The 24,530-nt window shown below is 38.3% G+C and overlaps 1 protein-coding gene across 4 annotated transcripts in view; it reads right to left on the bottom strand.

Annotated features, from left to right (window-relative positions):
• mark2b (MAP/microtubule affinity-regulating kinase 2b) overlaps positions 1–24,530 on the bottom strand; it is a 72,217-nt gene that overhangs the window by 4,983 nt on the left and 42,704 nt on the right. Inside the window, exons 8-17 of one of the 4 annotated variants that reach the window (XM_062994188.1) lie at positions 23,074–23,310; positions 22,167–22,286; positions 18,661–18,760; positions 18,386–18,498; positions 17,097–17,232; positions 16,865–17,004; positions 16,645–16,733; positions 11,729–11,875; positions 7,638–7,901; positions 1,950–1,985 (exon numbers count right to left, since the gene is read on the bottom strand). In XM_062994188.1, coding sequence (XP_062850258.1) covers positions 1,950–1,985; positions 7,638–7,901; positions 11,729–11,875; positions 16,645–16,733; positions 16,865–17,004; positions 17,097–17,232; positions 18,386–18,498; positions 18,661–18,760; positions 22,167–22,286; positions 23,074–23,310 — 1,382 coding nt within the window. Of the gene's footprint in view, positions 1–1,949; positions 1,989–7,637; positions 7,902–11,728; positions 11,876–16,644; positions 16,734–16,864; positions 17,005–17,096; positions 17,233–18,385; positions 18,499–18,660; positions 18,761–22,166; positions 22,287–23,073; positions 23,311–24,530 lie in introns of all 4 variants that reach the window. The other 3 variants (XM_062994187.1, XM_062994190.1, XM_062994189.1) reach the window with 3 other exon arrangements.

The raw sequence follows: 24,530 nt of genomic DNA on the forward strand, positions 1-24,530 counted from the left end.
TGCAAAGGTTTGTATATAAAATAAACATAATTCTTTCAACAAATGTTTATGCAAAGTTACTTTATATTTGAATAACCCAAACAGGAAAAAATGTACACTATATTGACAAAAGTATTGGGACACTAATGTTTCTGTAGGTGTAATGTGTTAATGTTAATCATTCCAAACACATGGGCATTAATATGCCCATCTTTGCGGCTATATCAGCTTTAACTCTTTTGGAAAGGCTTCTTATTTTCTAGATTTTGCAGAATTCCTGTAATAATTTTTCCCATTTATACAGAAGAGCATTTGTCACATCAGACACTGACTTGCAAGGCCAGGCTTGCAACCTCTGTTCTAGTTCACCGCAGTGTTGTTTGATTGCGTTGAGGTCATGGCTTTGTGCAGGCCAGTCAGAATTCTCCAAAACAAAACTCGCCCAACCATGCCTTTATGAACCTTGCATTGGACTAGATAAAACTAAATAATCTAAATTCAGTGATTAAAAGGTGTGTTCTAATACTTTTGTCCATACAGTGTTTATAGTAAATGTATTATGTGAAAAAGTTTACACACCCTACTAAGTCAGTGTTTAACACCAGCTCTGGCAAATTACCAAGATGGAAAGAAGAAGTGTTTTCAAGCTGTGAGCCTTTCTATTCTAGTTTTAGACATTCTTACCACCTCTTCACTGCAGAACGCTTCTAGTTCTAAGATATTTTTGGGACGTCTAGCATGTTTAAGATTCAAGATTTGTAATGATTTAAGTCAGAGGATTGTAAGGGCCTTTTTAAAAGTTTTGGCTTGGCAAGAAGTTTATACTTCTAAGGGGTTCTAAGGAATGTTTTAGTTTTAAATTACTCTTCAATGCAGGTCATGTTTGTGCAAGTAGTACTGCAGCGTAAAATGGTGCTCCACCACTTCTGGTTCAGCTAATTATTCTACAGATTCTTTGATGTGATATGGGGATTTTGCTTTGCCTTACGGACAACCCTTTTTGGCAGTCTTCTTGGACTTTCACAGCTGCCCTTAACTTACCTTTTTTCACACATTTAGAAAGTGTTCATCACAAGCTACATTTGCTATCTTTTTTTAATAGCATTTCCCTGCTGTTTAGGCATTAATTAGCATATAACATTGCCATTGTGTTAGCACAAGATTTGAGGAGTCATATTATGCATTACTGGAATTCATATACATAATTCTTGACCTGCCTTCCAAATTAAGTTAATACAGTTCTGAGAGTACTGTAAGGGTCAGGGTGTTTTCCCATGTCATAATTCCCATTTTTTAAGCTTATCAAACACAAAGTAACTGTTCACTGTTCAAAATAAAGAGACTAAAGTATACGTTTTACTTGTCACATGACAAGTTCCAGAAGGGTGAAGAAGCCAATCAACTTGCAGTTTACATTTAAGCATTAAGAAGATAATTTTATCCAAAATGGCTTAAAATTGTGACCATCGTTGGCCATCGTGGGGCTGATAACTTATGCAAAGCATTATATGAGTTACAGTCAATAACTATATACTTATAAACTACATCTATATGGTAGATGTAACTGGTATGTCCACTATGACCAAGTGTAAGTACAAGATAAAAACAGATTATTCTAAGAAACTGGCAAATAAGTGTATTTATGAAGTGTACACAAGCTTAGCTGAAGGAACAGAAGTACAGAAATGTCAGAATTCCTGATTGTGTCTGAATGCCTGTTTAAGAGTTAAATCAAAAGAGACAGGATGATTTCAAAGTGGACTAGAAACTTTTCACACATCCATACACCCACCTCCACACACACACACCATTCTTTTATTGTACTTATTCTGATTGATTACTATAGAGACTACAAACCAGTTAACAGAATTAAGCACCCTTTCCCAGTCAATTACGACTCTGGACACCTTATACAATGATTAGATCTGATTAGGAGATCATTCAATTAGGTCTGGGTTATTTAATCTCACCTGTTGACCTCTTCTCGACTTTCTCCCTCATACGGACTCCTCGAAAGAAATCGTAACAACATTAGTTTTTGTACTGGTCTACCGCCACCATAAGAACTGTGAGAGGAGCACCTTTGTAGCACCTTAAGCATTATGGGTTTCCATTCCTTTTTTAAAATTCTACTCATTCCTTTACATATCAAAATCAAGAGTTATTGTAGAGTTCTTCCATTTGTTCCACTTTAAAGGAATACTCCAACCTAACTTTAATCAGCATTATCTAATTAAAGACACATTTACTCAGAAAAGAACAGTTACCGTTTACTCAAAATCAGTTAGTAATGTTTACATGATACATAGTTATTCAAGCTCAGTCATATTATTCAGCACCAATAACGAAACTAAGATAAAGGTGGCAAAGAATTAGTGTAAAATCAAAGTCCGAACCCACCTACTGGTCCTAGGGGTTATGGGGTTTAAATATTTGATCAAATATCAAATCAATTACGCACCTACACACCTAAATAAGCTTACCTAATGGTGTTTGTACCATTTTGTTTAACATTTGTTGAATATATAGCATGCAGTTTAAGATTTATCACCAATTCTGGGATGCATATTTGTTCTTACACAAAAAGAATAACCCAAAAACATGTTGTCTATCACATTACATATAATTTAGGCTATTGACAATGCTCTAATCCAAGAATTTACCAAATGTGGGGGTAAAAAAAAAGATTTGAATTATTTTAATAATACAATTTTGTAGGAGATTTTTTTTTTTATTGTGGGTGATATAAACAACATTCTCTAAACTTGTTCTATTTTTAAATATAGGCATTGTTTGTTTCGACCACTGCTAACATTACGTTAACAAAACAGTTTAAAATTAGAAGGTAAAAGGTAAAATACTGATTTAAAACCTATTATTACTAAATTACCTTTTATGTTTTGTGTACGCCTTTTAAACCAAAAACTGCCTTAAGCATTCCATTATTAGTCATAACTGAGCATGAACAGGTTTTCTGTTCCTTTCCGAGGGCATAAAAATATTTTAAAACAATCGTGTGTGGTCCAGGTGTCGTGTTCCTCAAGGTGGACTGGTTTGAGGTGTCAAGGCAAGAATTTTACCATTACTACAGAAATCAAATAACGCTCTGTAGGGGTAGAGAATGCACAAAATGATTAAATAAATAAATGAATGAGTGAATAATATAAGATGGAATGGAAGTGAACCAAATACAGGATTATCCAGTCTGTCCTAAAGAGGTAAATATGTGCCCATCACCGCTTTAACAGCAGTCCCTGCCCTACAGCTCGCACAAGCCGAACCACACACACCAGAGCACAAACACACCAACATAAAAAGGAACCCCCTCCATCCATCCACCCACACACACACACCCACACATATACAATGGCAGGCATGCATAAGCAAAACGGCATTTGGTGACAGACAATGGTTTGTGTCAGCCATCTTAATGTGATAAAGCAAGCGTCAAGAGAATGGCACAGACAGATTCCAGGTCACAAAGAATACCCAATATGCAAACACAGATAGTTAACTACAACACTGCCAGACAACGGTTAGCATAACAGAGCATGTAGCAGTTTAGCAAACATAAAGCAGCAGATATATAATATTGTACCTGTAAAAGAATTTGAAACAAATGAACATTTTTTACCACCAGAGGGCACAAACTAATCTTTTTAGAGCAATTGACCGTTAAATAATAGTGCCCTCTGCTGGACAAAACACCTTATTTCATAAACGCATTAATATGACGCATATATGAAACACTTTTATAAACGGACACAAGGACTACAAAAACTCTGGTCATTTCAGGCGTCTCAGGGATCAGGATTATATCCAGACAGGGATTATTCACTAAAAATGCAGCTAAAAATGCACCCACGACAGATTTAAAGCACCAAATGCTAAACTAGAATAGATGCATTTGTCATACATACATTAACATGTGCACAGGACAATGAAATTATTTATTCGAATTTCTCAGCTTGCTTGGAAGCTGGGGTCAGAGCGCGGGGTTAGCTATTGTACAGCGCCCATGGAGCAGAGAGGGTTAAGGGCCTTGCTTAAGAGCCCAACAGTGGTTGCATTGGAGGGCTGTGATTAGAACCCACAATCTTTTGATTGACAGCACAAAGCTCTACCCACTAGGCCACCACTTTAAAATATTAAATATGTTTATAACATGTTGAGTATTGTAATGCCCATAAAAGTACTAAGTGGCCTGGGAATATTTTAACACTTTACACAAAGCACTTAATTTTGGTGAGGGTCATGGTCAGGAATCCGCCACGAACAGGGTATCAATCTGCCACCATACACACACAGAATGTTGGTGGTCCAGTCTAACGATGAGCTAATTTTCATATTACACTCCAGACACCAACTGGACAAACCAACAGGAGACCCATTTGACGAAAGTGTAAACGTGTGGTCAAAATATCAGAACACAATCCAGATACAAGACTCAAGAAATGACAAGGATAAACTGGATGGTCTGTGATGCTGTAATGGGTGTGGTTTTTACTGTAACCAAAGTAAGGGGTGTGGTACATTTCCATACATCTGGTACCTGCAAAGATTACCACGTTATCAAATACAGTGTAGACTAGAGGAAGACGAATGAATAGGAGTTGGAAGAAAAATGATGAGTGAGTGGTTCGTGCCAGTCAGTTAATCTCAGCTTCAGATGCCGTTATCATTTCCCACGTTGGAAGAGAATAATAAAAAAGGAAAAGAAAAAGCTCTTGCTCTGAAAGAAGACAGAGCAAACAACCCCTCCATTGCTCCTTTCTATCCTCAAATTCCGCACTTCTACAATTCATCACACACTTTTAACAATTCCTAGCCCATGTACATAGTATAATAGTGTATATTACAAATATATTCATCTATGGGTAAAATCTAGATTAAAAGAAAAACAGTTTGTTCATACCCTACAATGTCTGTGTTTCTTTATTACCTAACCCTTTACTGTGGTTAACCAATATGACATCATGTCTCATTTTTCAGTGCCTTGGGGGTAACGTGTGTAAAACACCTAAGTTAAACACAGGTGTGGTCACTATTAACACTGGTGCAGAAAAGAAAATGGGGATGAGGTAAAAGAACAAAGGTTGGGGGAAAAATGTTAATTTATTCCAGCGTTAGGAATGTTATGGGTGAGCTTTAAGGGTGGACGTGGGATGTTAGTACTGGTCATAACATGTCACATGTTAAACATGAAGGGCCAATCGTCAAATAGCAGAGGAATATAGATTAGGAAATGTAAAACAAAAAGTTGCACAAAAACACCAAAACTGGGAAAGGATAAAAGGGTAAATAATTAGGGGGTTATCATTGTGCGTTCCTACCTTCTGGGGAACCTGAGTGATAGATTTCTATAAAAAAATAAAACCAAAAAAAGAAAAAAAGTAAAATGTAGGTATGTAAATAGGAATGACAGTGTGGCAGCACACACACAGCATTAAAATGTCAAAAATATTCAAGGTGAGCAACTGCCCTGTAATTAGTTAATATATGATGGTAGTATGAATATTATTAACACAAAGTTAACTGTGTTTGTTGGTAAAATTATTAAGTAAACATTAGTATTCACAGCACAATTATAGAGAATGAATGTTAGCACATTGTGTTAATATCTTTGCAGACAAAAGCTGACATTAAATACATATATGTACATTAAAATACATATTTTCTGAACCACTGACAAAACATCTGCTGTGATGTGATTTTGAACTTACACGACACTAAATATATAAATCAAACTGGTTTAGACCACACAACCAAAATGCTTCAATGTTAGTCAAAGTGCTTTAAAAAACAACAAAAAAAACCCCGACGATTTTAAGATGCATCAGATTAAATTTTTTTGTTTAGATTTCCCTTGTCCTCCCAATGTAGTCATGTCCAATTCCCTGATTGTAACTTCCGCTAGTGCAACACCCCCAGCCTGACCGAGAAGAGCGCTGGATGCATCTGCATTCATTCAGAAAGTCACGCACTGTCTGTGAATCATCCATGCCAGCCAGCGGAGGCCACAGTTGACTTTCCTCCTTAAGGCAGGCCAACAGCACGCTGACATTCAAAGACAGTAAAACTAAAATGCAGGAACTACAATACAAGAGTTCTTTACCATAATTTTTACTTTTGAGTCAATGTTTCAGCTTGTTTTTGGAAAAAATTGACATGAAGTTGTTCATGCCAAAAACAAAAAGGACCATTCAGACAGTTTTTAGTGCAACCATCACTCGTGAACAAGATCCTGTGATACTTAAACTTCTGTTAGGTTTACTCCCCTCACCTGAAGAGTTGGATGCTCTTTTCTGGTGAGGCGCTAGTGGAAGAGTAAGTACCTCAGGATCATGTTCACGAGTAATAGAACAAAAAAGTGTGAGATTAATAAGGGGATTGGATCAGCGTCAACAGACTTCAGTCAAAGATCTTTGTCTACCTTCCCATCCTAACCTGGTTAAGGTCACGAGTAAAAATGGCAGAAATGAGGTCCTTAATGCAGGGTTGCCGGGCTTATTCTCTATGACAGTGGTTTGGGCATATTTCTAGAATGCCCCCTGGTCGGCTCCCACTAGAGCTGTTCCAGACACGGCCCTCTGGACGGAGCGCCCAGGGTAGGATTATACCCATGGGAAAACCTGGGGATCCACCAGGAGGAGCTGGAATCTGTGGCTGGGGATTGGGAAGTCTGGGCTGACCTTCTCAGCCTGTTGCCTCACCAGGAAATGAATAGAAACCGAACCAAACTGAACAAACAAAAAACAGTGGGCGCGGCCCCTCTCGATTTAAGTGTTAAGTTGCCTTACATGCTTTTTCATAAAACTATTGAGCTAATAACTGAACTAAAAGCCAGAAGTCTGTTATCCAATGACTGATTCTATTCCTTGTTGGGCACTATACTACTCTATACTATTCAAATAAAATGCAAATAACTGAGGTCTAGATGTAAAGATTGATTAGAAACACATTGATTACTGAACGTCTTCTTGCAGTTTCTCTCTAGAGCTCACAGCTCAAGCCAAGGCGTCCCCAACACAACTATTTATAGGGACGGGGAATGCGATACTTTCACTGTTACCATGGTTACTGTCGCTATGAAGGTGCAGAAAAATGGGTAGTGACTATGCTCATAGTGTGTGTGAACTTAGAAGCAGGAAATGATGAAATAGATAAGAAATGTAAGGGATTTGGCATACATGTTGAAACTATAATTGAAATTATGGACACCAAACAAATGTTCATTTTGCTGTTTAAAAAATACATTTAAGAAAAAAACAGCCCTGTCCCAAGGTCAAGTTCTTGTTCACAAACTAGATTAGAGTTGTATTAATGTGTCGTTGCTCTTGAAGACGGTGCTGATAAAAGTGTGGATTACAAACCAAAAACTTCAGTCCACTTCTCTATTTATAATCAGCATTAATCACTGCAAAGAGCAGTACATTTATATACCAGCTGTGACACTGAAGCAAAGATGTGAAAATTCATAATGACTGACTTCCTTTTATGAATTGCATAGCAGGAATGTATCACATTTACTCTTTTTTCTATCCACCTTTATCTGTTTATGTTGTGCACTTGTCTTTAAAAACATTAAGATAATGAACAGCATTTCCTCACCATCCACCCCCCTCCCCAAGGCTTAGAGCCATGTGATTGGTCCTCACCTGCGCACAAACTTGGAGGTGAACTTGCTGAAGATGCCTGTAGTGGGAGGCCGACGCTGCTGGCTGGTCCCGTGGGAGAGTGAGGGCGAGGCGGGAGTAGCATGGAACGGTGAGCCCTGTTGATCCCGTGCCCCTCTTTGCTGACCAAGATGAAAGGTGTTTCGAGCAGGCACTCCTCTTGGGAAGTTGGTGCGCTCTGGTCCTGTGACGCTGCTAATGTTGTGGGCTGATGGCGAGGCACCTGGTGCTCTTTGAGGAGTAGCACTAACAATACAAATAACCCCATCAAACAATGTGAAAAGGAAGAGAAAACTGTTCATATGAAACCTGGTCATTAATAACAACAAAGGACAATACAGCATTACTGACAAGAAAACGTTTCAGTAAATAGCAATCAAATTAAAATATTCCAACATATCAGGTACTGTATATCTCTAACACATCTGAAATGTGGCCGGGCGTGAGATATGGGGAGGTGTGATAATGACTCACTCCTGCAGTGCATTGGTAGAACGTGTTACATAATCTAAAATAAAGAAATAAGGCTCAGTACAGAGAGCTACAGTGCTGTGAAAAATTATTTGCACTCACATGATCACTTCCATTTTTGCTAATTTCTCACATTTAAATGTTTTAGCTCTTTCAACTATTTTTAATATAAAAGACAGTACGGGTAAACACAACACAGCTTTCAAATGATAATTCGATTTCTTGAAAACATTATACAAAACATACGTATATCACCTATGTGAAAAATTGCCTCAAAACCTAATAACTGGTCGTGCCACCCTTGGCAGTAGCAACTGCAATCAAAGCTTTGAGATAACCTGCAATGAGTCATTTTCAAGGCCTAGAATTTTACGTCCCCACCGACTGCTCAGTCTAGGGGCTATTTCTTATTTTATGTATTTATTTATTCATTTAGATGCTTTACGCTGTGTTTACACAGTAGTTATATTCACAGCAGGGTTGGTAATTTTTTATATCAATCTATAGCTCTTGTCAAGCATTGTTTTAGTATGTTATTTTATACACATTCTTTGAGACCAATTTTTTTCAAAAAATTTGAGAATTGTACTTTGTCTTGGTTAAAAAAAATGTCCATAGTTTTTGGTATTGCTATATATTGTCGTTCTCGTAAATATTTGGGGGATTCGGTCAGAAGATGTTTGATTGAAAGAGGTGAGTGCTATTTCTCCAATGCAATACACTAAATAAGCAGGTGACCCCCTGTGGGGTCATTACCTTAAGGTTTAAAAGCAGAGTTTATGGTCAAAAATATGACTTAATATGAGAAAGGTTTGACTTAATATAAACATCTCTCAGCATATGGTAAAACAGCATGTGAATAATGATTTGGAATAGCTATGCTGGTTTAAAATATAATACTTTATGAAGATGAAGCAATATAAAAATTAAAAAAACAACTTCTGCCAAATATATACATTTAAATCTGTAAATATTTGGATACATTATCAAGTTCTAGTACTATTACTAGTGCAGGAGATTTTGTAATGACTTTTTGCATATGCCTTATTTAAATACCAGATTAAACAAATATGAGGCTCTCAGAGAAGACACATTTAAATAACCATGTCTATCACTGGCCAAAGTCAGCTGCCAAACATCCAAGAACTCTGCTTTGCCTTTGCTTTATATAAGCCCAAAGAACCCAGTTCAGTCAATCTGGGGCTGCAATATGGCTTTTCACAATAACAATAGACAAATATATTTTAAACAAGGGCTGGGTATCGCCACTAATTTCCTGGATCGATTCTATTCCGATTCACAAGGTCCCGATTCGATTCGATCTTCGATTTGATTTTCGATTCAATTTCTTTTCAACACATTTAGGCATATTTGAGTTACATTAACAGGTTTTGTTTAAATATGTACAGATGTACAGAGAACGAATGTGATAATTGTACAAAGAACACTCATTATTAAAAATATTAGTTTTTACATAAATAAGTAATCCACAACAAAAAACAGTCAAATTAAATTTTTTTTAATTATTATTTTATATGTCTGACACGCTACAACAGTGTATGTGTAATGTAAACATACACCTGGCTGTTGCACAGCTTATGCCAAGTTCACACTACACAACTTTCTGATTTGCCGGGTCGCTGTACAGTTCACACTGCACGACTGGTGGGTGATGGGGGGTTTCACATCTACACCATCTATCACCAGGAGGAATCTCAGATGAGTCTGTCTGGTCTCCCAAACTACGTTTTGTCACAAAAACACACGTGAGAAGTGACAAGGGGTTTAATGATACCACGTCCTAAAATACACTCCAACAAGTAGCGAGAGATCAAAGTTTGTGCACTGATGAGCAGCGTAATATCAAAGAGAAAAAAATTAAGGAATCTGAGTGGATTTGGCAACACGACCAACAGGGATTGTTCTGAAGTTGGAGGTTAATAAATATTTTGTTTTGTAGAGAACGATAACTATATTACGCCCCTGCTCCACTTGTTTACAACCTCTCCCGTGTGTTTCCCCTCGCTGTTTCCCCTCGCCGTTTCACATTGATTAAGAGCCGAGTTGCTCCTGAGCCGGCAAATCTAGCGCAGACCAGTCGCCGAAAATCAGGGCAGAAATCATGTAGTGTGAACCAGGCATTACTGGAGCTTCTGCCATGCTGAACTGATGTGCAGGTCAGATCTCATTGCACGAAAAAACAGCGGCTGGTCACGCGAGATTAAAGAAGGTAACAGATTTCCGTGTACACCGTAAAAAGGGGCTCATTTAAAAGATCGATCTCGAGTTTATATGAATCGATATCGGATCATTCAAATAAAGATCGATTCGAATCGAAAAATCGATTTCATAAACCCACCCCTATTTTAAACTATGTCTTTTTGTTTGCATTTTTCCCAATTTTCCTCCCAATCTAGTCGTATCCAATTACCAATTGCATTACGATTCCTCTCTACACATGCTGATCTCCGCTCCTGATTGAGGAGAGCGAGACTGACACGCACGCCCTCTCCGACACGTGTGCAGTAGCCGACTGCATCTTTTTACCTGCACGAGTCGAGTTCATATGTGGATCAGCTTTGTGTACGGACAGCCACACCCTGATCAACGTATTATCCCCTTACTCTGTGCAGGCGCCATCAATAAGCCAGCAGAGGTCGTAATTGCATCAGTTATGAGGTCCCTGCTCCGGCTCCCACCCTGTATGAACAATAGGCAATCGTTGTTCATGTAGCCGCCCAGCCTGCTAGATGATGAGTTCGAAATGTCAGTTCTGGTGTGTTAGTGTGTTTTACCGCTGTGCCACCTGAAAACCATGAAACCAGAAAGCACTGCTCTACAGTATATCAGTATGTGTTGTTTGGATCCTGATTGGCCTTTTCAAAAAGAAATAAAAAATGTCAAATGCAGCTCAACTGACAACACTGATGTGACACCACTTACAAAAAATTACATTACTTACCTTTCTTGTCAACGACTTTCATAAACCACCTACACTTACCTTAAAAAAACGTTCAGCATTGTGGATGAAAAACAAAACTAAAGCCGTAATATTGAATTATGGTCTGTAACTGTCACACCGGCTAAATTCAGAGACAGGGCGTCCATTATTTTAGCACACACCCATGTACACAAACAACAAGATGCTTTACCACAATGTGGCCTGTTATTTTGTTCTGGATATTAATTAATGTAAAAAATTTTAAACCATATGGTTTGGTTGGTTGTAGTAGAAATCTAAATGTCAGGGTTTAGGACAAACAGTCTTCTTAACCTATTTTTAATCTAATCATCTGATTGTTGTCAAGATTATTTGCTAGAAATCAACTAAGGTTTAACTGTGAGTACAAGTAATGTGATTCCTATTTCTGAAAATTTCTCAGCAATTTCCCCGACTGTTCACTAAAAACTTAAACAACTCAAACATTAAGGGATTAAAATAATTTTTAAAAACAATCAACTAAATAAGGGTCATGCCTTACACATGCCCTCTAAACTGATTTTCTATTTGCAGACCTTCCTGAAACGCAGCTTTGTGTTAGTCCTTTATGAGGTCTTTGTTCAAAGACTATTTGAGACTGTGTGGCTTGGTGGGAACTTGCCTGGGCTGGTGTGCGTGCAGGTCAGCGGGGCATGGGTGGGCTGAGGAGGACATGGACTTGTGATGACGGATGCGTGCAGAGGTAGCAGAGGATGAGAGCACGGCGGCGGCGGAGGCCGTGGAGGCGCGGGACCCTGGTGTATTCAGGCTGAATGTGGCAAGCGTGGACGGCAGTGTCACCGTACACACACACACACACACAGAACGTCACACACATAGACATGGGCATGGATGTGTGTGGAGGGAGGAAAGAGCATTTTATTAGAAGCCATAATAATTTGACAATGGAGAGATAGGAACAAGGAGAATGGGAGCAGGGGACAGAGAGAGACAGCACCCAGCAAAGACAAAGAAAAGCATTAGCTTGGGCATTGAATATGTACAGAGAGAGACAGCACAGAGTGGTGCAAGAGTAAGAGAGCAACTACGCAAGAGAAAGGTCAAACAGAGTGCTGATTAGAGAGAAAGTACAACACACACACACACACATAGGGATTAGTAAAGCTTGTGGGGAACACAAAAAAAGAAAGCCTATTACAGGTCTACTACAAAAATCTGCTAGATTTAAAAGTGCCTTCTCCGTCACAAGCTTTGCTAATCCTTTTAAGCACGTAATACTATGATACTAATATATGTGACTATGAAAAAGGAAAGCAAAATCCCAGAGTTTTCTGACATGCCTTAAAGTACCTCTGAACTCAACAACAAACAGAAATGAGATGATAATTGTAGTCTAGAGTTCATTTAATTTCATTTTTATCAAATGCTTCTCTCTGGTCAGGACTGTGGTGGGTCTTGATCCAGAAGGAACGGGACAGGGCACCAGTCCAAAGAGTTTTGGCCACCCCCCCCCAACCTAGCCAATCATGTCTGTGTAGATAGCACTGCTGAGATTTGAACCTGCCTCTAAGAGGGAGTGGACCAGCAGAATTCATAGCATAGATTACTTTCTTCAAGTTAAAACAGACCTTCATAGTATAAACACTGTATAAACACTGTAGAACACTCAGTATTCAAATTATTAGATAATAATAAGCTACTACAAAATATTTGACTAAAATATAATGACTCCAGTACTAAAATCCCACTTGTTTCTGCCCAGCATTTCAATTTGTATTGTGCACTACTTCAGTCACAATACTTATTTATGGTAGTGTGCTAATTTAACACGTATAAAGAAGTGGTTTACCAATATGCATATTAATATTTAAATTCTCTAATGCATGCTGCAAATTTAACAATAATCTGCAATTTTCCGAACCCAGACGGCACAGAACAGTGTCATGAAAACAGATTTTAGATGTAAACACAGACATGGAGTTAGAACTGTTTGTTCTAACTCCATGAGCATTTAAAAAAAAAGTTGTTCAGACGTACTTAACAAGTAAAACAATGAGAACAAAAGGCATAGAGAAAGCGACAGAACCAGGAAAGAGTGAGTAAAAGAGAACTAACTAAACAGTACAGCACTGCAGTGCACAGCGTTAGTTAATAATTCAAGGAAACATAAGAGAAAGACCAAAGCCAGTAGAAAGACTTTTAAAACACCAATGCTCATGCCTACATGTAAAGGATAGAGAACTACATAACATACTTTTGAAGCTTTACATAAAGTTGTTAGGTATAAACTAGCAAAAATAAGAACAAAATAAACACACAATACTAAGAAAGGGCAGAAAGTAGGGATGGACATTTTCAGTTTAATAATCTAATAAACAACAAAATGACCTTCAAATCAGCACCAACTCAAGTTCATTTGCTCTAGTTTGACAGCATCCAGCAAAGACTATAATCCACATACTGTATAAAGAACTGAAGCTGTGATTTTTCTGCTGAATTGTCAAATTGTTATTTCAAAATAGATACATTGATCCTGTTTACACCTGCAAAAAAACAAAGCCATAAAATGGCTAAAAGTCATTAATATTTAATGAGATCTGATGATCGTTAGCTAATAGGTAAAGCAGACGTCAGCAATATAAAGAATTTATTTATTTATAAGGATTTTAACCTCATGTTTTACACACTTTGGTTACATTCATGACAGAAACGGTAGTTAATCATTACACAACGGCATTTATCAGTTCACAAGTTTAATGTCAAACACAGTCATGGACAATTTTGTCTCTCCAATTCACCTTCAATTCAGCCTTTGGACTGTGGAAGGAAACCGGAGCTCACAGAGGAAACCCACACAGACACGGGGAGAACATGCAAACTCCACACAGAAAGGACCCGGACTGCCCCATCTGGGGATCGAACCCAGGACCTTCTTGCTGTGAGGCGACAGTGCTACCCACTGAGCCACCGTGCCAATGCGATATAAAGAATGTTGTGTTTTTTTTTTTTCAAATGAAAAATAAAGCAGTGGCTATTTGTTTTAAGATGGATGAGAAACAAACTGTTTCAATCTACTACATAAACTACATAGCACTGATAACAAAAACCCTGCTATTTGGTAAAAGTAATGAGGCAAATTGGTTTTGTTAAAGGTGTACTGGGTAAAATTGTTGGCTCTAATGATTACAAGGTACAATAAAGTAGCGGATCGTGTTTACCTTTGGGACCATAAATAAATGCTAGACATTTAGCAATGGAGACCCCCACTGTTTTGTTTTTGAACAGTAAAGGTGGGAGAAGGAATGTAAACAAGCCAGCCCAGAGATTTAAATGCTGTCGTCACAATTTCATGATCCATTTTCTACAAACAACTGTTTCGACAACTGTTTCATTGTCTTCTTTGCATAATTCCAAATTTATGATTATTAAGAAATGATTATTGACCAGTGCCTCTTTAAATCAAACGTGGTTGTTTTAGACCCTACAATACCATAATATACAGTATGGCAAATAACAGTATAGTTAATATCAGTAATGGTAAATGATAAACAGAGTATGTGGCTTAGTTAAATAAATAGCCACTGTCTGCTGTCAAGATTTTTTTTCAGATGCCTGCAAGATCATCAACTGTGACTTTGTTTAAAAAGCCACCACCACAGTTTTTTGCTCCCATTTTGCTCCCATTATTTTGACCAATACTGTAACAGGTCAGATGCAATTTGATGAATTTAGTTAAATTTTTATGTCCATCCCTAGCATTTATTATAATGCCCATAAAATGCAAAAACAAGGCATTTCACTCAGAGGAATAAAAAAAACTCAAGCTGCTTGATTTCATTTGATTCCACTGTGCGGGACACATTGTAAACAATCATATAGTCTTCATATGCACTATGTGATGCATAACAACACACATACACACACAGCACTTCATTAGGTACATCTATCAGATAAGTGTAGATTATTGTATAAACTACACCTACCATATTGATTCTCTGTACACTATGTCAAACCCCCCTTTCCACAGGACCTCCACTGACCAAGTGATGTTTGAGTGCTGAATCATTCTCAGCACTGCAATGACACTAAAACTGTAATGTCAGGGATGTGTAAGTTACACTGGTACGAGTGTATGTGGTGCGATAGTGTTGTTGGGATTTTTAAATATGGTTTAAACCTACTGGCCTCTGTATTAGGAAAACCTACCCTGTTAGTACAATGTATGTTAAGCTTTCTCTAGACTTTTTTAGTGGACACTTTTTGACCACCAATCACTATCGGCTTTATATTACTGGTTATAGTACAGTTCTCCCTATAGCAGTAGCAATGAGGTGTTTAAAACAACACTGATAAACATCATACACTCATACCAGTACAACACACTTTACCATGTCATACCATCACATTAGTGTTACTGTAGTGCTTAAGAATGGTCCACAAGCCAAAACAAAAACAGCTGGTCAGTGGGGGGTCATTTCGATTTATAACTGGAATACAGAGCAACTAATAGACTATACCCACAAAGTTTACCAGTACGGTAGGTTTAACTTATAAAATAATCAATGTATGTACCAGATTGATGTCCCTAATAAAGTGCTTGATTATTTTAACTGTAGCAAGGTGCAACACTTATGACTTGAAGGGACTGATGACATAGTGAACATTACATCATCACTGATGACAAAATGATGGTTAATGATGAAATGAGCCGTAATAATTTTGCCTAAACATTTTAGATAAATAATACCAAGCCCAGCAATGTTACTCTTTTACAGGGTAACCAATAAGCAGACGGCATCGAACAAAAAAAAAAAAAAAAAAAAACACTCCTAAAGCCGCTGCCTATTCATTCTATCTTTATTTTAGACTACTAAGCAATTACAGTTTAAAACCAAAAAAGCAGCCACACAAATTATTTGTAGTGATCTTTAGGACATTATAAGCTAGGTAGTTCTTTATTATTTATTAGAGTGCAGATACTAACATTTTTAAAATTGTAGCTGAAACTAAATCTAGGAATATTAAAACAATCATATATAATTCAGAGTGACTATAGCTATTTTATCTATTAATTATGACAGGTACAATAGTGGTACATTTTTTTTAATCGCACTTAGACACTAATATTAAATGACAATAATTTTGGCCAAAAAGTGTTTTAGAAATGTAAAAATATAATGTTAAATATTTATGTCTATTTAACCTGGAGTGGGTTGGGATGCATCAAAGCATAATTAATTATCAAACATCATAATAAAGTTACAGCCAATTATAGCACTGCTAGGGAATCGACTTAAGATCCCAGCAATAGTGGGTTAGTGTAATTTACCAAGCACCACTCAAGCCCTCTAACTAATGTAATAACAAATAAATTAAGTGGTCTCTAAGATTGTTTAGGATTTTTGTACTGAAGCTGCCTTTAAAATGTTGCAGATTTTTAAATGTAACGTCCTGCGTCATCTAATTTATTAGCACAGTATATTAACCATGGTGTCTCTTGAAATATATTGTGACAATATTAAGGCTTGTTTTTGTACTGTGCTTGGACTGTTTACTTGAACAGTTGTGTGTGTATACCTGTCTTTGCCATTCTGCACTGCCAGCAGGGATCTCTCGGTGAGTGGAGAGTTTCTGCTGCGGCTTGTACCCGTGGACAGGATACTGTTCTGTAGGGTCAAGCACCAAAAACCAGAATTAACAAAGAGCTTCTACACATTAATTATTTAGATAATAATAACAGACACAGGATAAAAACAATTACGATGCTCTTTGTTGTGTATGATGCACACACACTTACAGTGGATGGCGTGGAGCTCTTTTTGCTGTCTCCTGGGACGACTGGGCTAGGCGGCACTTTGGTGGAACCGCTGGATCCCTTCCTTCCTGAATCTTCAGTACTGTGGTTGTTATCCCCCTGAGGCCGTTTAGAGTAGGAAACTACAGAGAAAATGAGAGAGATGGTCAGAAAAAGAACATATGTAAGCAAGAGGAAACTAAAATATTCACTTCCTGTGGTATCCATGACTTACTCTGGTCTGTGGGTCTTCGTGGTTTCTGAGTGGATGACACGCTGCGCTGTACCTTGTGAGGTGGAGAAGGCGCGTTACTGTTTGCAAGGTCACTTCCTGGACGTGGTTTTATCACTATGTTGCCCCCCTCGTCGAGCTGCAGTACAAGAATATCAAAGAATAAAGTACAACAGTGAAGAGAACATTTAACTTTGAGCTGTTGAATTCTTAATTCTGATTGGTCAGAAAATACTGATGAATTTTCTGCAACAGCACAGCATATTAATGCGCTAATTCTAATAGCATCTTACAGTTTTAATAGCAACAAGAAATTCATTCTGGCACATGTTTGCTGGATGCTCAGTGTCGTATAACTTGGCCTTACAGCAAAGAGATTAAAGCATCATCATTATTATTATTATTTTTATTTATTACATTTACATTTGCAGCATTTAGCAGACGCTTTTATCCAAACTGACTTACAATTATGACTGAACACAATTTGAGCAATTGAGGGTTAAGGGACTTGCTCAGGGCCCCAACAGTGGTAACTTGGTGGTGATGGGGCTTGAACCAGCAACCTTCTGATGACTAGTCCAGTACCTTAACCACAGAGCTACCACTGCCCAAAGGTAGACAACAAAGAGGTGTTTTTATGAGATCTACAGTTAAAGTCAAAGAATATAGTGCCCCTTTTCCACAGTACAGTTGTACAGTATGGTTTTAAACCTGTGATCCCACATTCAGTGGTTGTTTCCATTGTCAAGTGACCCGTACTATACCATGCTAAATCTGATTACCCTTTTTGACCAGGGACCAATACCCCAGATTTAAATACATACCATACCTTAGGGTACCGTGTAGTGGAAAAAGGAATACAGTCATAACAGTCTTAGGATTTTAGTAATTAAATGATGGGCGTGCATAGATTTTTGTCCCGTCCGTCTCTACATTTACATTGCCTTGTCAGTAATGACTTATATTTGTGACCCAATTACAGACCCAGGCGTGGCAAGGGGTCAAAACCCAGTTATTAAGATAATAATCATCATGAGATTAAATAATACGAGGAACTGACATTCCTAAACAAGTCGCTTGCCTTTCTTCGAGGTACAATTTACATACTTCAGCTTAAACCATGTGAAATATGAGACTGTTAGCAAGTTGCCATGGTATAAGCTAAATAAAAATTAATAAATTAATTTTGGGTGGTTGGGGGTTTTATCACACCTAGTCGTTATTTTAAGAAAAATTAAGTAATATTTTTATGCCAAGTGAGAAAAAAGAAATGTGTTTGGGTGTCTATGTACCTCAGAGTTCCTGTAGTCCAGCAGCAGGTAGGTTGCCATAATGTCATCGTATTTTTGGTTGATTAGCGAATCCTGGATTTCCTCTTGTGAGTAACCCATCTTAAGCATAATATCTGCACGACAAAAAAATATGCAGATAAATCGCAAACTTCTGTGTCTGTGTCGGATGTCTCATTTATTTCTCGCTTTCTTTCTTACACCCACTCAGCCACCCACTTACTCACCCACCCCATTAGCCTCCTCCCTCACTCCCTCCCTCCATCACCCCCTCCTACCTGTTCTTTTGGGGTCTTTGTAGTAAGGCTGGGGCTCAATGTAGGGTTTTAATTCCTCCTCCTCATGACCCACATTCATCCAGCGATCCTTCATGATCTGCTGCTGAAAGCAAAGCACAGACAAAAGGAGAGACAGACACGAGAAAGAGACAGAGAGAGAAAAAAGCAGTGTGGTTAACATTAACTTAAGCACATTCACATTTTACTGCCATGCTATTACAAGGTCTTTTAGTTTAACCACTCCTTTTTCATTCTGTAATGACTGTAGTGAATTATATTGTGAATAGACTCAGATGAAAGATTCTGATAAATGCCCTTTAGGTTAAACGTGCATAAACATTTTGGTTTAATTAGTGATTACTGTTTAATCTACACAGCATTAATAATATAAAATCTGATAATCAAGTTATTTTAAGATGACAAATTCCTGAAAAAATTGCAACTTTCAATCAATTATTTATACTTTTCTTTACACTGACCCCTATAGTCTGGTAAGCATTGCAGTGGGACTGGTGACACCAAGAATAAACAGTCACAATACAATAATACACAATGGCCAGAAAGCCAATATCGATCCGATATCGATTCATATAAACGCGAGATCGATCTTTTAAATACGCCCCTTTTTACGGTGCACATGGAAATCTGTTACCCCCTTTAATTTCGCGTGACCAGCCAGTGTTTTTTCATGCAACGAGATCTGACCTGCACATCAGTCCAGCATGGCAGAAGCTCAGGTTATGACCACTACACAACTTTTTGCACTGATTTTCACTCGGCGACGGGTCGGTGCTGGATTCGGGAGGAACTCGGTGTTCGCTCTGCGATCAAAACTCGGCTCTCAATCAATGTGAGAAACAGCGAGGGGAAACACAGGGGAGAGGTTGTAAACAGGTGGTGGAGCGCAATATAGTTTCTATCAGAATACATCAGCACACAAGTTTTACAGTATTTTTGACCTGATCGTTCTCTACAAAACAAAATATTTATTAACCTCCAACTCACTATAGAACAAGCCATGCTGCTCGTGTTGCCAAATCCACTCCGATTCATTTATTTAATCGGCGCACAAACTTTCATCGCTCGCTACTTGTTGATGTGCATGTTTGGACGTGGTATCATTAAACCTTTCATCACTTCTCACGTGTGTTTTCGTGACAAAACGTAGTTTTGGAGACCAGAGAAGCTCGCCTGCGATTCCCCCTGGTGATAGATGGTGTAGTGTAAAACCCCCCATCGCCGATCAGTCGTGTAGTGTGAACATTACAGCGACCACGTGTTAATCAGAGTGTCGTGTAGTGTAAACTTGGTATAAGCTGTTCAACAGCCAGGTGTATGTTTACATTACATTTACAATGTTGTAGCGTGTCAGACATATAAAATAATAATAAAAAATGAATGTTACTGTTTTCTGTTTTGGATTAATTATTTATGTAAACAAAATACACAAATATTTTTAAGTGTTCTTTGTACAATTATCACATTCGTTCTCTGAACATCTGTACATATTTAAACAAAACCTGTTAATGTAACTCAAATATGCCTAACTGTGTTGAATCGAAATTGAATCGAAATTGAATCGAAATTGAATCGAAAATCGAATCGAAGATCGAATCGAATCGGGACCTTGTGAATCGGAATCGGATCGATCCAGGAAATTAGTGGCGATACCCAGCCCTAAGGGCTACACTCACCTACATGTTTACTTACCCACATCAAGGGACAATTAGAGTAGCCAATCCACCCTCTGCATGTTTTAGGTGGTTCAAACACAGGTGGCACAGCATATATTACACTAGCACACCAGAGCTGGGATTCTGAACTATCCAAGTTTGAATATCAGCTCTGCTACCGCTCGACTGGGCGCCCCCTAACAGGCACAACTGGCAGTGCCAGCACAGGACAAATTTGGCCACTAGACTGCGGGGTGGGAAAAAAACGGGACAAAGGGGTCGGTGAACGAGGGAGCGTGTGTCAGACAAATACACCCTCCTCAGACAGGGTCCCCAGCAGAGGAAAAGTAATTGGCTATACATGGTAAACATGCAGTGCACGGTTACAAATAGTGACGAATAGCGACTAGAGCAAAGGATTGAACCCACAGGACCTCTGTTGCTGTGCAGCATCCAGCTAGCTAGAAGCAATAGCTGAAGTAACAATTCTACATATGCTTGGAAAAACACGTGTCATGTCTGTTGGGATGTTCATTTCTGAAAACTGACTGGCAAAAATAATTCTGCATAATCATTATTGGTTTAGTTAAACAACTTCAATAAATCCTTTTAAAATGTACAGTGCACCATTAATGCACATACATGTGAGCACTCTGTAAGTAGAGCTAGTTTCAGGTCAGAATGGCAGTGCTATTGTTCCACTACATTACATTACTTGGTGATATGAAAATCATTGATGTGTTTCATATTTTGACTGAACGCCACTTTATGCTTGTTGGTTAACGGTTGAGCACAATCTGATCCCTACTTTAAAGCTTGGCACAAAGAAGTTAAACGCTGTACTGAATTATAAACACTAACAAGGAATTACAAGAGCATGCCACAAAGTTAAATGACATCATAGAACTTTCCACATTATCAAACTTGTGTAAACTTCTGACCCGGCTTTTTTGCAGCAAACCCAACCCACAGTAAAAATGTAGTGGTCCTAGTGTAACCGATCGTAAACATAAACACACATAAAAAAATCGTCAGCACACTACACAACAGAAAAGTCTGTTACACTAGCAATCCTACGGCAATTCAGTTAGTAATCGGTTAGTCAAAATGTCGAAGTCTAAAGCAGCTAAAAACACGACTCGGGTAACTGAGTTTGGAAAACTTCCAACCAATTCTGTGGACACAGAGAGGTGTGTGTCAAAACACGGACGAGAATTTTCGTCTTTGAGGCACAGTCGCTGGATGTTCTAGGTTTATATTCAACCAATAGGTTGTGCTATGTATCATAGATTCCATTTATTCTATTACTTAATTTATCAGTGTTATTTGATAACTGCCGTGAAATGCAGCACTTTCCTTTAAAAATCTGTGAAAACTGTGATTTTTGAAAAATGAGGTCTGTGAAATTAAGCACATTTTCCCTTGAATTTAGTAGGGCCCTACTCATAGTGTTTCAACATAATAACATCAGCTTTGCACCACCAGGCTGCCCTTGTTGATTCCCTACGCACATTCCTAAACCCCTAAATGCGGCTCCACTTAAGATTTTTTTTTTTAAATCAGCTATTGGCAATAACATCAACAAAACAGCAGCAGTGGATTAGCAGTGAAGAAAATCTAGCTAGACAAACTTATAGTCTTGCAGACACCATGTCTCTATAAAACTAAGGCTAAACATCTGTGTATTAGCAATGGTGTGGATTACAGCTGTTTAGAACAGCCGTCTCTTACTTTGCTTGTGATGGCAGCAGCACACCAAGAAGCTCTGATTACATACTAAATTCCACTGTAAAGCCAAATTAATTATATACGCATGTCAAATCTTTAATGTACCTCCAAACTGACTCTTTTGGTGGGGTTGAGGATGAGGAATTTCTTCAGTAGGTTCTCGCAGTCTGTAGACATGTAGAAGGGAATCCTGTACTTTCCTCTCAATACACGCTCTCGAAGCTCCTAAAAGACAAGCATATTGATCCCAAGTTAAGACAAATCATGAACAGATAATAGTGATTAAGCTCTATTTACAGGAAGTCAATCCATTGTATGATTTTGTCCACCCCCTCTTATTAGACATACCCAACAACCTCTGTGTATAGCCAGCCAGGGGCAGGGCTGAAATTTAAGCTCGGAATTCATTGGTGGTCGGTCAGCGTAAAAGAGCTGAGCGCCTAAGGCTGATAAATTATTAAAGCTTAAAGAGTTTAATATATTTATTTATTTATTAGGATTTTAACATCATGTTTTAAACACTTTGGTTACATTCATGACAGGACAGGTAGTTACTGGTTACACAAGATTTATCAGTTCAAGTTTTACACAGTCATGGACAATTTTGTAAGAGGTAAGAACTGTGTATAATAAATATAGTTGTGAGTGGCATTATTGTATACACTAGCCTGTTAAACTAGGTTTGAGTCTTAGCAATGCTAATAGCCTGCTCGCACACTTAACATAAAGGAAAAGCTAAATGTCACTGCAACAGCGACTTCTACAATCTGGTTAAGCTAAAGCGTGTTCCTCCCACTGGTCTGTGGAAAAGAAACGACCGGTGGCCTCATGTGTTTCAAATTTTGCTGTCCACCTAGGTGAGGTGCATGTAGTAGAGAAATTGCCATGGGTAATGCAATTGGAAATGACTAAAATTTAAAACAAATGCCCCCAACATTGTAAAAATAAAACAGTTTAAATACATGGTTGTAATGACTATGTAATTTACAATATTTTTCTATCTTTTCCTTACTTTCAGATTTTGGCCATCAAAAGGTAGCGAGCCGCTGACCAGCGTGTACAGGATAACCCCCAGGCTCCACACATCCACCTCAGGACCATCGTATTTCTTGCCCTGAAAGAGCTCGGGGGCGGCGTATGGGGGACTGCCGCAGAACGTGTCCAGCTTATTGCCCAAGGTGAACTCGTTGCTAAATCCAAAGTCTGCTATTTTAATATTCATGTCCGCATCTAGCAACAGGTTCTCAGCCTGGCAGGGGAAGAAGAGAGAGAAAAAGATGAGAAAAATTATATTCCACTAGCTTGAGTGAGCAAAAGTGGCTGAAACAAACAAGAGATCATGAACTCAAAACGAACAGTGAGAATCCCTCTGAATTTCCTTAAACAGCCTGCAGAATATCAGAACCTTTAGCATCAGAAAACTAAAAGTACATTTTCCATTATCAATCGTTGTAAAATAGCACAGCATGATTACTGTAAGAAATTCTATAATATTATAAATTACGTTTGGTGGGTCAGCATAATTGCGGTGCTCAGTTGGTGTAGTGCTTTACTGCATAAAGCCAAATCAAGGTCACTTGATTTACACAGTTTAAGCTTCATTTAGTTATTCTGAATTTCATCAATTATTCTGTCTATTTTTATGCTGCTGCTTGCACAAACCACAATCTGATCAAGGAGAACTGGATCACCACACACCCTCTCCAACATGTGTCCAATATGTGCCCGCTTCTTATTACCTGCCAGAGTTGGGTTACCACACAGAGCCGTATTGTGTACGGAGAGCCACACTAAGCTCCATGTGCCTCTCCCACCACCCCACTCGCACCGGTACCTGGACCAATCCCTGAGATTGTATGTAGATGCCTGACTGGAATGATAGTGGGTTATCGTACTTTACCACTGTGCAACCCAAACGCCCTGTACACATAAAGATAAATACTAGGCCAAAATCCAGGTATCTTATGAAGATTACTTGTACCCTGAATATGGCCTTAAAGTATGCTGTCTATATAACAATTTGAATAATCAGATTACTCTCAAAAATGAAGATGGATGGATGGATGGATGGATATGGATGGATGGATGGATGGATGGATGGATGGATTGGATGGATGGATGGATTGGATGGATTGGATGGATTGGATAGTCTCATCAGATCAAAGAATCTATCCTCTCATTTTGCCAGATTTCTTTAAATGCCGTTTTGCTAACTCCAAGTGGGAGTTTATTAGTGTGCATGTAAAGACACAATATGTTGATCCAAAGCTTAATCCAAGCACTTTTTTCACATTTAGCAATGTCAACTCTCTGTTGCTTTTTCTTATGCCATTACCTTTAGATAGTCTTAATGACATCTGTTAACATGTGTATATGTGTATGTGTGTGTGTGTGTGTGTGTGTGTGTGTGTGTGTGTGTGTGTGTGTGTGTGTGTGTGTTGGGGGGAGGTGCTGAAAAGTATGAGCACC

Source organism: Trichomycterus rosablanca, chromosome 4, assembly GCF_030014385.1.
Source record: "Trichomycterus rosablanca isolate fTriRos1 chromosome 4, fTriRos1.hap1, whole genome shotgun sequence".
Taxonomy (NCBI): Eukaryota; Metazoa; Chordata; class Actinopteri; order Siluriformes; family Trichomycteridae; genus Trichomycterus; species Trichomycterus rosablanca.